Source organism: Ailuropoda melanoleuca, chromosome 5 (assembly GCF_002007445.2).
Source record: "Ailuropoda melanoleuca isolate Jingjing chromosome 5, ASM200744v2, whole genome shotgun sequence".
Taxonomy (NCBI): Eukaryota; Metazoa; Chordata; class Mammalia; order Carnivora; family Ursidae; genus Ailuropoda; species Ailuropoda melanoleuca.
In genome coordinates, this window is record NC_048222.1 from 22,883,118 (window position 1) to 22,898,768 (window position 15,651).

Genomic DNA, 15,651 nt, shown 5'->3' on the forward strand with positions numbered 1-15,651 from the left:
GGGCTCGATCCCATAACGCCAGGATCACGCCCTGAGCCAAAGGCAGATGCTTAACCGCTGTGCCACCCAGGCGCCCCGAATTTTTTTTTTAAAGATTTTATTTACTTATTTGACAGAGAGAGACAGCCAGCAAGAGGGAATACAAGCAGGGGGAGTGGGAGACGAAGAAGCAGGCTCATAGCGGAGGAGCCTGATGTGGGGTTCGATCCCATAACGCTGGGATCACGCCCTGAGTTGAAGGCAGATGCTTAACGACTGCGCCACCCAGGTGCCCCCAAAAGAATTTTTAAGGGAGGAGCTCAAAAAAAAATTGTACACCAATGTTCATAGCAGCATTATTCTCAGATGAAAGGTGGAAACAACTTAGTACCCATCTCAGCTGAATCAATAATCAAACTGTGATATACACCTAAAATGGAGACTTACTCAGCCTTAAAAAGAAATGAAGCTCTAACACATGCTACAATATGGATGACCCTCGAAAACATTATGCTTCGTGAAATAGGGTAGACACAAAAAGACAAATATTGTCTGATCCCCATGTCTGTAAGGTACCTAGAAGAGGCAAATTCATCGACAGAAATTGGAATTAAACGTTACCAGGGGCTGGGGAGTGGGAGCAATGGCGGGCTCTTGTTTAATGGATATTTGATTTCTGTTCGCGATTTTTAAAAATGGAAATGGGTACTAGCGACGTGTGTACAACATTGTGCGTGTACTTAACGCTACTGAATTGTATACTTAAAAAAGGGTACGATGTGGGGCGCCTGGGTGGTGCAGTCCTTTAAGCGACTGACTCTTGGTTTCAGCTCAGGTTGTGATCTCCGGGTCATGAGACTGAGCCCCGCGTTAGCCTCTGCGGTCAGCACCCAGTCAGCGTAAGTCTCTCCCTCTCCCTCTGCCCTCTCCCCAATGTGCGCTCACTTTCCCTCTAAAAAAAAAATAAACAAATCTTTAAAAAAGAAAAGGAAAAATGGGTAAGATGGTAAATTTTATGTTACGCATATTTTACCAAAATTTTAAAAAGTAGAAAAAGAAACTTTTTTGCTATAGAAGTGATACTACTCATTATTGAAAATATAGAAAATGTACAGAATTATATTTAAAAAGAAACCTACACATACTGCCTCCACTCCAAGCACAAAATTAATAATATTTTGGCATTTCCTTTAAGTTTTTTTCTTCGTCATGTTTGCATTTTGTTTAATATGTAGTGTTTTTGTTAGTCTTCAGTTTTAAATTTTTCTAAGTTCCACTGTGACTTCCTTTTTGATCCACAGAGTATTTAAAAGTACATTTCTTAACTTCTAACCACATGAGATTTTCTAATTTAAAGATTAATTTGTAGCATAACTGAAATAAAATCGGAGAAAATTCTTTATATGATTACAATCCTTTTAAATTGGTTGATAATTGTTTTATTTCCCAGGACATGGTCAATGTTCTGTGTGTTCTTGAAAAGCCTTTAAAGGTAAGTATTCCGCAGTTATTAAGTGCAGTGTTTTATATATTTTCATTCACTCAAATGTTACTCATGTTCTTCAAATTTTCTATATCCTTACTGATTTTTTTGTCCATTTGTTCTACCTGTTAAAGAGAAATATGTATGAAAACCTCCAATTTGTCTATTTCTCCTTTGAGTTTTGAGAAGTTTTGCTTTATATATACTGAGACCATGTGATTAAGGGCATTACATATTTAAAGCTGTTATTATCTTCCTGGTGAATTGAACTTTCTATCATTATGAAATATTCCTGGTTATTGTGGGGTAGTGACTATCCTTCCTGTCAGGCTTTGGAAGCCCAAGAATGGTTTCCATTGGATACCTCTCCTTTTAGAGAGAGGTATCCCTCAAAGGTCTGGTAATTCTTGACTCTCTAGTTCTTTATCTGTATTTTAAAATCTCCATATGCCTGCCTATTTTATTCACTGTAGTCTCCCCCTCATGATTATAGTAGCATATTGCCGTAAGACTTATGCCAGCAACTTGTTTCCTAAGTGTGTGTTGGGCTGGCCGAGAAAAAGGGGCCAAGACACCCAAGATGGCCGACTCTCCCAGCATGATAACCGACTCTCCTGCCAAGATTTAAACCAAAACCTAGGCGGGAAACCGAAACCCATCCTACCGACTTTCCTCACCCCCAGCAGCACCCAATAAAACCCTGCCACGGACTCTCCAAGACAGACTTTCCCACCCGCAGCAGTACCCAATAAAAACCCTCGCTGCGCTGCCCTGGGCGCGACTTCCGAGTCGCGGAACCTCGCCTGAGGGTGCTTGCAGTAAAGCTCATCCTCTGGACCACGTTTGCCTTTGCGGTCTCCATTTTATTCGCGGCAAAAGAAACCTTACAGTGTGTACATAGGTAAGGTCTTTGTTTCTCTTGGTTACTTAGCTGGTAACAACCTTTGACATACTTCTCAGACCCAGACACCCAATTTACTGTTTCAGGTTGGGGCAGCTGCTGCTCCCGTTTGTTGCTCAGCACAAGGGAACTCTTGCAACTCGCACAACCGTGGCTCCCAAAGGACAATCTTACCATCATGTGCCAGGTGACCGTTCTGTTTCTTCTACACACGGACCCAAGGCTTGCTCCGCCGGTACTTCTTCAGCATAAAGTTCTGGGTTAGCATTTTCTTTTTCTGTTCTATGACGTGGCAAATATAATTCTGTTGGCTTTCTACCTTTCGAGAGTTCCTTAAAATGACTGATCCACCTACGGTACTTTCCATTCTTTTCCGGTGACATTGTGCTTTTGTTTTCATATTGCTATATATAATTTCTCTCATTTCATTCGTTTTGATGGAGGAATGGGTCCAGTATGCCAACTTGATGATATCTGTATGAAACTGCTAATTTTGTTTCACGTGGTTATCAAGTTCGCTTACCTTAAATCCTGGTAACAAATTATATTGCTTTGTTTTTCAAGATTGACAATATATATGCTTTGATATGTGAATGCTTTGAGTACCTGCTATGTTACGTACCTTTAAACTTGTCACATCGTCTTCTACATTTTCTTCTAATTGATCTACATAAAAAGGCCTGAATTTTTCTTCAATGCCTGTATAAAAAAAATAGTACTTTAAATTTCTTAGGTATTTTCTAAAGTAAAATTTAAATATTAGTATTCTATTATCTTTGAATCACCTTAACCTGCGGACAAACCAGTAAAATAAAAATTTTAATGCCAAATCACTGACTTACGTGAACAGACTAGTAAGACCAATAACTAGGTGGACAGAAGGAGGGACAAAATAACACTGGAAACAAGAGCTACTGCCTAACAGCATGTTTCTCTGGCTGCAGCACAGAGCCCTATCTAATATGAATTACTCTCCAAGTGAACAGGGATGGACAGACTCCTTGTTTCTGTCTCTCTGGCATCAGAATTATAGGACAGAATACTCAGAATAAAGATTTGATATAAAGAGTTAAAAGCTGCTAGCCTTAAAAGAAAAAGGCACCTTCCACTTTCAGGAAGATGGAGTAGACATATTTTTCCTCATTTCTCCCTCTAAGCACAAGAACCCCTAGATATCACATATAAAATAAACATAAAAAGAGTCTGAAAGGAGAAAAGAAAAGGGCAGACATACTAGGGACTTTGGGATCTGAGGAAAGACATAGCGATGAGTTCACTAGGATTTCTTTCTGCCCCTTAAATCCCAGACTTGGAGTTAAGGAAGATGGCAATGCAACAACAACAACAAAAGCCTAACAAAAGCCTGCTCTTTCTAGCCAAAGGACTAAGGAAGGGGCAGCTTAGCAAGACAAAAGACCTTTAGTCAATAACCACTCTCCAGCCAAACATCACAGAAAACACTGTGGCTCCACTCCCAACCTCACCACCAAAGGCCAAGTAAGGAGAACTAAGACTTCCAAACCTCATGAAACTGTAACAGGGTACTCCAACACCCCCACCACGGTGACGTCAGAGAAGGTCAAATAGCAAGCCAGGTCTTTCCTTCCTGCTAGATGGTAATGAGCCTCTCTATGCCGTGGTATCAGTGGACTATGAGGGTAAACTGGACTTGCACCCTTACTTGGCAGTAATAAGGTGCTCTCACCCATTCCAATGGAGAAGTGTCAGGAGAGGCCCCAGTGGGAGTCAGAACTTTCACCTCCCTTGCAGTGTCCATGGAGACCAGGTGGAATCCACTGGAACTTCCACCTTGACCAGTACAAACAAGGAGGCCCCCTGCCTCAGACGTCAACAGGGCTCAGTAGAAAACCTGGACTGACTTCTACCTGTCAAACAAGGTGGCAGCCACCCTTCCACTGCCAAAGCCATGTCAGAAAAGCCCAGCTAAAAGAGAAGGCTTGAAGAAGATCCGGAATCTCCTAACACTGTAAGAAAATGTACAAGTTTCAAGACAAAAATCACTCATCACACTAATGATGAGGGAGCAGAAGGTTTGGCTGAAGACAAAGCATAAACTGACACCCTGAAATCTCCCCCCACCTCCCACTCTTGGGTGGGACATGTGTGACATTCTTCTAGGAAGCCCCCAACCCTCTCATGCTAATGCCTTGCTAGAGGGAAAAACAACCTTAATTTGACAATGGCAAGGTCTCCAGTATCCTGTGAGTCTTCTTTAACATATGAAAGTACTTTCTCGACCTCCCTGTTTCCTTACCTCCCCCAAACCCATAGTATATAATCAGCCACCCCTCACAACCTGGGGCAGCAGCTCTTTCTGCCCACGGGTCCTGTCCTTGTGCTTTAATAAACCACCAATTTTGCACCAAAGACGTCTCAAGAATTCTTTCTTGGTCATCAAGAATTCTTTCTTGGTCATCAGCTCCGGACTCCACCCCCCTGAACCTCACCTATATTCCAAAACCACATCACTAAGAACCAGGAAGATCTAAAACTGGAGGAAAAAAAGATAATCAATCAATAGACACCAACACCAAGATACTAGAGATATTAGATTTAGCTGTTTAAATTTTTTTAAACAGCCATGATACAAATGCTTCAACAAGCAATTACAAATAAGCTTAAAAACAAATGAAAAAACAGAAAGCCTCAACAAAGAAACAAAAGGTATAAAAGAAAGCTCAATGAAATTTTTGAACTGAAAAACATAGTAAACCAAAATGGATGTGTTCAACAGCGGAATAAAGGGGAGAGAGGGAAGTCAGTGAGCTGGAAGACAGAATGATAGAAATAACCCAATCTGATCAAGAGAAAGAAAATAAACTGAGAAAAAAAAAGGTGTATAGAGCCTTAGGGACAAGTGAAACTATAACAAAAGATCTAGTATTTCTGTTATCCTAATCTCAGAAAAGAAAAAGAGAGCATGGCTGAAAAAAAGTATTCTTTAAGAGATTAATGGCTGAAAGCTGCTCAAATTTGGCAAGGGACATACACCCACAGATTGAAAAATCAAAACAAAACTCAAACAGAATAAACCCAAACAAATTCATACCAAGACAAATAATAATTAAACCTCTGAAAGATAAAGTTGTGAAAGCAGCCAGAGAAAATACCTTACCTATTGGTTAAAAAAAAGGATTTTTTTTAAACCACAGAGGCCAGAGTAAGTGGCACAATATTAAGTCCTGAAAGAAAGGAATTGTCAACGCAGAAACCTACACCCAGCAAAAATATCCTACAGAAAAGAAGGTAAGATCAGATATTCTCAAATGAAGAAAAACCATGATAATTTGTCCCTAGTAGACACAACCTCAAAGAATGGCTAAAGGAACTTCCTAAACAAGAAGGAAATGATAAAAGAAGATACCTTGGAACAATAAGGAGGAAGAAAGAACACATGTGGTATAATTAAAAAGCAAATATTTGTTCTTTTTCCCAGCTTCAGCTGGTTCATGGCAGAGAGCTCCCCAAATCCCTGGGATCTCCTAAGCAGTAGGAGTGTCTTTTATATGGTAACGAATGGCTCCTAGCTAGAGGGATGGGGAGGAGAAGCTAGAGAGCTTCAGGCTGGGAGCTGGTTACCAGAAAGACCTAGTTAGGATTACAAGGTTGGAGCTTTCAGTACCACTCCCTGTCCACCAGCGAGGGGAGAGGGAATAGAAATTTAGTTCAGTCACCAATGACCAGTGATTTAATCAATACTGCCTACCTAATGAAGCCTCCGTGAAAACCTCTAAACAATGGAGTTTAGAGAGCTTCCACCAGTGAATACATTGAGTGAGTGCATTGTTGGAAAAGTGGCATGCCCAAAGAGGGCATGAGAATTCTGTGACACACCACTCCCATCACCAATAACTTACTTAATGAATCTCTTCCTTTGGCTACTCCTGAGTTGTATCCTTTATAATAACCCAGTTAATACAATAAAATGTTTTCCTGAGTTCTATGAGTTGTTCTAGTGAATTATTGAACTTTAAGAGGGTATTATGAGGACCTTCAAATTTGTATTTGGTGAAAAAGAAGTGTGGGTAGCCTGGGCATCCTATCTGCATCTGGTGTCTAAAGTGGGGACAATCTTACAGCAGGGCTAAGCCCTTAAACCTGTGGAGTCTGACAATAACTCCAGGTGGTTAGCGTCAGAATTTAATGGAACACTAGGACATCTAGTTGTGACACATTTAGTGTCAGAAGTAGCACTACAAAAAATACCCCAAACACAGGAATAAAAAATATGGGTAAATACAACACACTTTCTTTCTCTTTTCGAGTTTTCTAAACTATGACTGACAGTTGAAGCAAAACTGTAACAATGTCAATGTATTCTAAATACACCTAGAGGACATATTTAAGGCAATTATATGCAGAGAAAGGTAAAGGAAGTTTTTATACTTCACTCAAACTGGTAAAATAACATCAGTATACTGTGATAAATTATGTACAGATAATGTAACACCTAGAGTATCCACTGGAAAGACTATCCTCGAATATACTATTGATAAATTCAGGGGCGCCTGGGTGACTCAGTCAGTTAAGTGTCCAACTCTTGATTTCAGCTCAGGTCATGATCTCAGGGTTGTGAGATCGAGCCCCACATTGGACCCTGTGCTGGGGCGTGGAGCCTGCTTAAGATTCTCTCCCTCTGCCCCTCCCCTGCTCATATATGCAAGCATTCTCTTTTTTAAAGAAAAAGGGAAAGAAGAAAGAAAGAAAGAAAGAAAGAAAGAAAGAAAGAAAGAAAGAAAGAAAAAAAGAAAGAAAAAAAGAAAAAAAGAAAGAAAAAAGAGAAAGAGGGAGAGAAAAGATACTATTGATAAATTCAAATGGGATTCTAAAAATGTTCAAGAATGCAGAGGAAGGCAGCAAAAAGAAAACAGAGAAATGAAAAACAGAAAGAACAAACAAAAACCAAAATAAAATGGCAAATGTGAGCTCTAACATATCAATAATTACACTAAATTAATATGGTCTAAAAACACCAATCAAAAGACAGACATTGGCAGAATAGATTAAGGAAACCCAGGTATATGCTGTCACAAGAAACTCACTTCACATATAATGATTATAGACAATTTAAACTAAAAAGATGGGGAAAGATATATCATATAAATATTAGTAAAAGGAAAGAAGGGTGGCTATATTAATATCCAATAAAGTAGACCTCAGAGCAAAGATGATTACTGGAGACAAAAAGGGACATTTATAAAATGATAAAAGGATCAATCCATCAAGACATAGCAATCCTAAATATATATGTCCAAACAACAGAGATGGAAAATCCATAAAGCAAATGATGATAAAACTAAAAGCAGACAAATTCACAATTATAGCTGGAGGTCAGCCAAGGCATAGAAGAACTCATCATCATCATCAACAAGTTCTAACACTCTACCCGACGACAGCAGAATAATCCATTCCTTTCAAGAGTCCACAGAACATATCCCAAGATACACCATATCCTGGGCCACAAAATAAACCTCAATAAATCTGACAGAAGTTAAATACACAGAATGTGTTCTCTGACTAAAATGAAATCAAGCCAGAATCAGTCACAGAAAGATAACAGGAAAATCTCCAAACTCTTGGAAACTGAACAACATATTTCTAAATAATGCACAGACCAAAGAGAAAGTCTCAAGGAACATTTAAAAATGCAATGAAGTAAATGAAAAAAAAACAATATATCAAAATTTGTGGGACATAACTAAAGCAGGGTTGAGAAGAAAATTTATGGCATTACATACACATTAGAAAAAAGTAAAGGTGTCAAATCCAAATCAATAATCAAAGTTCCCACCTCAAGAACTTAGAAAAAGAAGAACAAAACAGAAAGTAGAAGAAAGGAATGATAAAGAACAGGAATCTGTGAAATGGAAAACATAAAAACAATAGGGTAAATCAATGAAACAAAAAGCTGGTTATTTGAAAAATCAATAGGAACCTGACAAAGGAAAACAGAAGACATAAACAGTATCAGGAATGAAACAGGGGATATCACTACAAACACTGCAGATATCTAAACAATAATAAGAGATACTACAAACAACTTTACACATACAGATTTGACAAATGAAATATATTGAATGAATATAGTCCTCAAAAAATACAAACTACCACAACCAGAACTACCAAAGTATTTGATATACTACTTTGATATAAAACAGACTACTCTGATGTAAAACAGATCATCTTGATAGCTCCTATATTATAAAAGAAATCAACTTTACAATTTAAAAACTCCCCAAAAATAAATTTCCAGGCCCGGGTAGTTTCTTGGGAGAATTCTACCAAACTTTTAAAGAGTTAACATCACTTAACACCCATTCTCTTCTAAAAATAGGAGGGGAAACTTCTCAATTTACTTTATGAAGCCAATATTGATCCTGATATCAAAACCAGACAAAGATAATACAAAAAGCAGAAAGATACAGACCAACATCCTCATGAATATACTTCCCAAAGTCTCTACAAGACATTAGCAAATGGGATTTAGCAATATATTAAAAGATCATATACCACTACCAAATAGGTTTTATTCCTAGGATGCAAGGCTGGTTTGTTATTCAAAAATTAATCAATGGAATTAACCATATTAACAGTGAAAAGAAAGGAAATCACATTACCATACCAATCAAGGCAGAAAAAGCATTTGCCAAATTCAAAACCCATTCATGATAAATTCTCAGAAAAATAGGAATAAATATGGTGAGCTTCATCAAGTGATAAACAGTATCTACAAAATACCTACTGCTAACGTACTTCATACTGAAAATCTGAGTGCTTTCCCCTAATACTGAGAAAAGGTGAAGGTGTCTGCTCTCACAGCTCTTATTTAAGAAAATGCTAGAAATTCTAGCCAATCTGATAAAGTAAGAAAAGGAAATAAAAGTCATACAGATCAGAAAGGAAGAAATAAAACTGTCCCTATTTGGAGATGACATGAAAATCTAAAACAGATCTCCCAAAAAACTGCTAGAATTAATAAGTCAGTTCAATAAGGTCATAAGATACAAGATTAACATACAAAAAATCAACTATATTTCTATATTCCAGCAATGAACACATGGACACCTAAATTTAAAATACAACCTACTTGTAATTGCTCAAAAAATAGAAATATATAGGACTTGTATGCTGAAAACTACACAACCCTGATAAGATAAATCAAAGAAGATATAAATAAATAAAGAGACATATTGTGTTCATGGATTAGAAAACTCAATATAGTAAAGATCTCAATTCTCCCCAAATGGATATCTGATTTAACACAATTTCTATCTAAATCTGGGTGAGATTTTTTTTTGTAGATATAGACAAGATTTTTCTAAATTTTATATGGAAAGACAGAGGAACTAGAGTAGCTAAAATAATTTTTTAAATAAAGAAAAAAATGGGAGGAATCAGTCTACCCAGTTTTAAGACATATCACTATATTAAGACTGTGGGTATTGGCAGAGGGACAGATGCACAGATCAATGGGCCAGAATAGAGAACCCAGAAATAAACCCATACAAATATCCCAACTGATTTCTGCCATTCAATGGAGGAAAGATAGACTTTCTTTCTTTTTTTTTTTTTTAAGATTTTATTTATTTATTTGAGAGTGCATAAGCGAGGTGAGGGGCAGAGGGAGAAGCAGCCTCCCCACTGAGCAGGGAGTCTGACACGGGGCTCCGTGATCATGACCTGAGCCGAAGGCAGACATTTAACTGACTGAGCCACTCAGACGCCCCAGAACGATAGACTTTCAACAAGTGGTGCTGGAACAAGAGGATATTCATAGGCAAAAAATGAACTTCAACCTAAGCCACATATCTTATACAAAAATTAACTCAAAATAAATTGTGGCATTTTTCCAATAAAATATAAATTGAATAACTGGCAAAAAAGACAACCAAATATTTAGTTCTGTGCTGTTGTTCTTTGGTTATCAATTTAAAATTTTCCTTGACAATTACAGGAAAAAAATACTTAACACAGACTTACATGTAAAACTCTAAGAATTTTAGTACAAAACATATTAGAAAGTCTTTGAAATCTAACCCTGACAGTGTTCTTAGGCTTGACACCAAAAGCACAGTCCATAAAAGGAAAAATTAATAAACTAGACTTCATCAAAAACTTTTACTCTGTGAAAGACACTGCTAACAGGATAAAAAAAGAAAGCACTATATGTTGGAAGAAAATATTTGCAAACCACATGTCCAATGAAAGAATACTATATAGAATATATAAAGAACATTCAAAATTCAACAGTAAAAAAACCAAGCAATTTAATTAGAAAATGGGCAAAAGACATAAAGCAACATTTCACCAAAACAGACAGCAAACAAGCAGAAAAAAAAGATAAATTCAATATCATTAGCCATTGGAGAAATACAAATTAAAACCACAGTGAACTATCACTACATACCTATCACTATGGCTAAAATGACATAGTGACATCAAGCGCTAGCAAAGATGTAGGGAAACTGGATCACTGGTCTTTCACATTGCTGGTAGGAACATAAAACGGTACAACCACTCTGGAAAACAGTGGCAAAAAACCCCCACAAAAAAAACAATCATGAAACTACCATACAGCTTAACTATCTCACTCCTGGGGTATTTAGTCCAGAGAAATAAAGACTTTTATTCACACAAAAACCTGTAACATGAATATTTACAGCAGTGTTAGTTACAGCAGCCAAAAACTGGGAACAAACCAGATTTCCTTTGAGGAGAGAACAAACTGTGGTACACCCACACCATGGAACACTACTCAACAATGTAAAGGAACAAATCATTGATACAGTGAATCTCTAGGGAATTACACTGAGTGGCAAAAAGCCAATCCCAAAGGGTTTCCAAAAAGTATCTTATGATTCTATTTATGTAACATTCATGAAATGACAAAAAAATGATAGAAATGGAGAACAGATCAGTGATCGGCAGAGGTGAAGGAGGGGGGAGGGATTGGGGAGGAAAGTGGGTGTGACTATAAGAGGGCAACATAAGGGACACTTGTGATGATGGAGATGTTCTGTATCCGACTGTATCAAAGTCAATATCCCAGTTGTAATACTATACTATAGTTTGGCCAGATGTTATCATTGGGGTAAACTCGGTAAAAGGTAGGGGATATTTCTGTTATTTCTTTTCTTCTTCTTCTTCTTCTTTTTTTTTTTCTTTTTAGATTTTATTTTATTTATTTGGCACAGAGAGAGAGAGAGAGCACAAGCAGGGGGAGCAGCAGGCAGAGGAAGGGGAGAAGCAGGCTCCCCAAGGAACAGGGAACCCAATGCTTGATCCCAGGAGACCCGAGCCAAAGGCAGAGGCTTAACTGACTGAGCCACCCAGGTGCCCCTCTTTTTTTTTTTTTTTTAAAGATTTTTAAGTAATGTCTACGCCCAACCTGGGGCTCAAACTTACAACCCCCGAGATCAAGAGTCACACGCTTTACCGACTGAGCCAACCAGGTACTCCTCTGTGTTTTTCTTACAACCACATGTAAATCTACAAGTATCTCAGCATAAGAACTTTAATTTCAAAAAGTGAAAAGGGTGTGAAAGAAGAGAAGAGACCAAGTCAGGAGACGATTGACTAAGAGAATAAGAAACAAGCAAATAAATCAAAGTACCCCTCTAATCCTTGGAAGTAGTGGTAGGTGGGGCTTTAATTCTGTTTTCTCATAGCATAAATAGGCTCCTAAGAGACTTCTTACTGTTTATTTTTAGCTCACCTCATTTTCTTTCCTCTGCCTCTAGGATCTTAGCGAGATCCTAGGTAACCCAGGGGAATGGGAAGAGGTGCCAGGAGGTGACAAACACCCATGTCCCTTTTCTCCCTCTACTAAAGGCCCATCTCGATGATGACATACATTTCCAAAGATGTCAGCTACACAAGGGGAGAGAGAAGAAATAAAAGAAGCTAAGAAATAAAGAGGCCAGTGGAAGCAACTAAAGTATCCATCGACAGATGAATGAATAAAGAAAATGTGGTCTATACATACCACGGAATACATGCCATTCAGCAATAATTAAAGGAAGGAACTTCTGACACAGGCTACAAAGTGGAGGAACCTTGACATTGTGCTGACTGAAACAAGCCAGGCACAAAAAGAAAATACTGTATGATCCCACTTATGTGAGGTACCCACAGGAGTACCTTTCTATTTATGTAATAATAGGAATAATAGAATAAATTCTGAGAGATGAAAAGTTAGAATGGTGGTTGCCAAGGGCTGGGGGAAGGGGAGTGGGGAGTTAGTATTTAATGGGTACAAAGTTTCCTTTTGGGAAGATGAAAAAGTTTTGGAGATGGTTGGTGGGGATGGAGGCCCAACAGTGTGAATGTACTTAACGCCATTGACCTGTACACTTAAAGAAGGTTAACATGGCAAATGATGTGTTATGTATATTTTAACACAATTTTTAAAAAGTTAATTATGGAAAAAAAAAAAAAAAGAAATAAGAGGGCCTTGTATGCCTTCACGCTTTTGAGAGGGACGGTATCTTTTCATTGACCTGTACACTTAAAGAAGGTTAACATGGCAAATGATGTGTTATGTACATTTTAACACAATTTTTAAAAAGTTAATTATGAAAAAAAAAAAGAAATAAGAGGGCCTTGTATGCCTTCACACTTTTGAGAGGGACGGTATCTTTTCATTGAGCAAAATGTCTGAAATCGAGAAAACCAATTTGAAATCACAAGTGGAACGGAGTTTTTTGAAAACTTAAAGCAACTTCCTGACAATGTCTTACTAGGAAAAATTGCCTCCTTGGCAATATATAGTCGTAAAAGATGCTCTTACCAGTAAATGTTGGCCGAGCTTCTGGTTTCGCCTCCCAGCACTGCTTCATGATGCTGATAATCTCCTCTGGGCAGTACTCAAGGATGTCTTCCACATTTGGCCTGTTCCCAGATTTAATGCACATTATCAACTGCTGTTCACAGATCGCATCTATAAAGCAAAGAAGGATTTAAATTGACTTTCTCTCAGGTCCTGCGTGTCTCAGGCAGGGAAGTGGCAGAACTCGGACAACACTGCTAATCTCTCTCTACTCAGGGTATGCTTTTAGGATAGGTGTCTCATCCGAGAGGGGCAGAATGACCCTCTGACTAGGCGCTGACGATCAAATGACATTTTAACCTCTGCAGAGGAGAGACGGAATTCACCACAAAGTGGCCTCCTGGCAGAATAAATAGAATATATAAATAAAACCAAAGGCACACTCCAGATTTTAATACAAAGACAAATATGCTACAGCTCTTACCTGTAAGGAGCTCAATCTACTGAGAGTGACTGAAAACACAGAGTGGTAATTGCTATTAATGAAGTAAGTGCAAAGGGTTCTTCTAACACAACCATGACTAGGAGGTCAGAGAAGGCTTTGCTGAGTCAAGAGAAATAAGCAAGATTCATGCATGTAAAGGATCAGGAAGGAGGACTCAGAGAGGAGGATTCCAGGCTAGGGAAGCAGGATATGAATAGATTGGAAGTCCCCGAAATCATGACGTGTCCCAGGAATTATGAGTAGTTCACTATAACTAGGCATACTGACTAAAGAAAGAGAGGTAAGGAATAAGGCTAGAGAAGGCTGGAAAAGCCAAATCAGAGAGAGCTTTGTATTCCATACTGAAGAATCTGAACTTTATCTTGAAGGCCCAGGGAGTCTTGGAAAGATTTCAAATAGATGAGTGAGATGGTCATACTTGCCTTTTAGGATGACCAGCTTGGCTGTCATGTGAATGAGAAATGGCATGAGCAGGCTTTAGCAGAAATATGGAGGGTGTGAACTACAGAGAGTCTGGCGGGGATAGGAGTGGATGGATTCAAGATGTATCTTGAATCATATGTATACCTTGAATTCACAGGTTTTGATGTCTGATTGGATGTGGGAGAAAAGGGGCAAAGCTGAGACTGGGATGCATAAGGTTTCTGGTCTGGCGACTCGGTAGGTGAATGGTGATGCCACTTTCCGAACATGAGAAGAGCAAAGCTGAGTGGACTACAAGGACAGCATGTAGAAGATGAATTTGTTTGGGGGGGTGCTGCTTTGGGGTTCCTCTGGTCTGAGTAATGGATCTAACAGATAACTGGATATCAAGGCCAAGGCTAGAGATAAGAGACTTGAGAGACCTTGGCAATGGGTGATCATTAAACCAGGGGAGCCAATAATCACCCAAGAAAATGGGACCAGAAAATGTCCATTAATCTGAAGAATGACTAGTTCTATATCCGTTCTCCTGCATCAACCATGTCTTTTCTCATCTCTTTATTCTTGATTCCAATGAAAGTGCCCATAGTAAGTACTGAAAAGAAATAATTCTCGAGTGAAGGAGCAAGTGAATGAATCAAAGTATGACGTTTATGTCTCAGAAGCAGAAGCAAGCAAGCAAGCTTTCCCGTCCAGGAAGAATCCTGGAATTTTGTGGCACTTCCCAAACTCAGATACATCATCAAGGCTCCTACTTGTCCTGTGATCCCTGATTCCTAAACTGAGATTACTCATTCATTCAACATCATGGTATTGAGCACCTACTGTTCCAGGCAGTGTGTGTGTGTATAGACTGGGGAAACAGCACTGAATAAATCAGATATGGTCCCTGTGTAGCTTACAGTCTAGTGGGTAAGAAGGACATTAAATTTAAGAACAGACAGTTATAATCTTAACTGACTTCATTGAAGGCCACTATTTTACTCAGCAGTTTTGATTAATACCCAGATCCCACTCCTCTACAAATGTCTTACTTTCATAGGGCTCCTTATTAGCAAATATTGCCCAAAGTACTATGCCAAAGCTGTACACATCTGACTTCTCCGAGGGCTTTGTGTTGATGTCGTTCAGATGCTCAGGGGCCATGTAGCAAAGAGTGCCGCCATTTTTCTTAGAGACACTATTCAATTTCCTCTGCTCATTATGTTCCTCTTTAGTCAGTTTACTCCACATCTTAAAGGTCGCAACGCCAAGATCAGCTATCTGCAAGAGATCAAAGCAATGAGCTTGTCCTGTGAGAGCCACAAGCAAATCAGACTTGTCTTTAAATTTGGGGCTTAACTAATAAATGGGAGGTAGAGTGGATTTCCAGAAATTTACATTAGATAGATTTAAAACAGCTACTTCTGAACAAATTCATAGAAACTTTGTGTTTTCTCAGCTAGCTGGAAAATGTCCCCTAAGAAATGTCCATGTGAAATTCTGGCATCTCAAATTCTTGTGCAATAAAACCATGGAATTTGTTAGTGGGGTTAGGGGAGGGGGAGGGAGGAGAAAAAGCAGAAGTCATT

General features: G+C 38.6%; 1 protein-coding gene across 4 annotated transcripts in view; it reads right to left on the bottom strand.

Moving 5' to 3' along the window:
* Positions 1-15,651, bottom strand: part of RIPK1 (receptor interacting serine/threonine kinase 1) — a 39,403-nt gene that overhangs the window by 8,075 nt on the left and 15,677 nt on the right. For all 4 annotated transcript variants that reach the window (XM_034660395.1, XM_034660397.1, XM_034660396.1 and 1 more), the window contains 3 exons: positions 15,115-15,343; positions 13,174-13,323; positions 2,986-3,062 (listed from right to left, as the gene is read on the bottom strand). In XM_034660395.1, the coding sequence (XP_034516286.1) occupies positions 2,986-3,062; positions 13,174-13,323; positions 15,115-15,343 (456 nt within the window). The remainder of the gene's footprint in view (positions 1-2,985; positions 3,063-13,173; positions 13,324-15,114; positions 15,344-15,651) is intronic.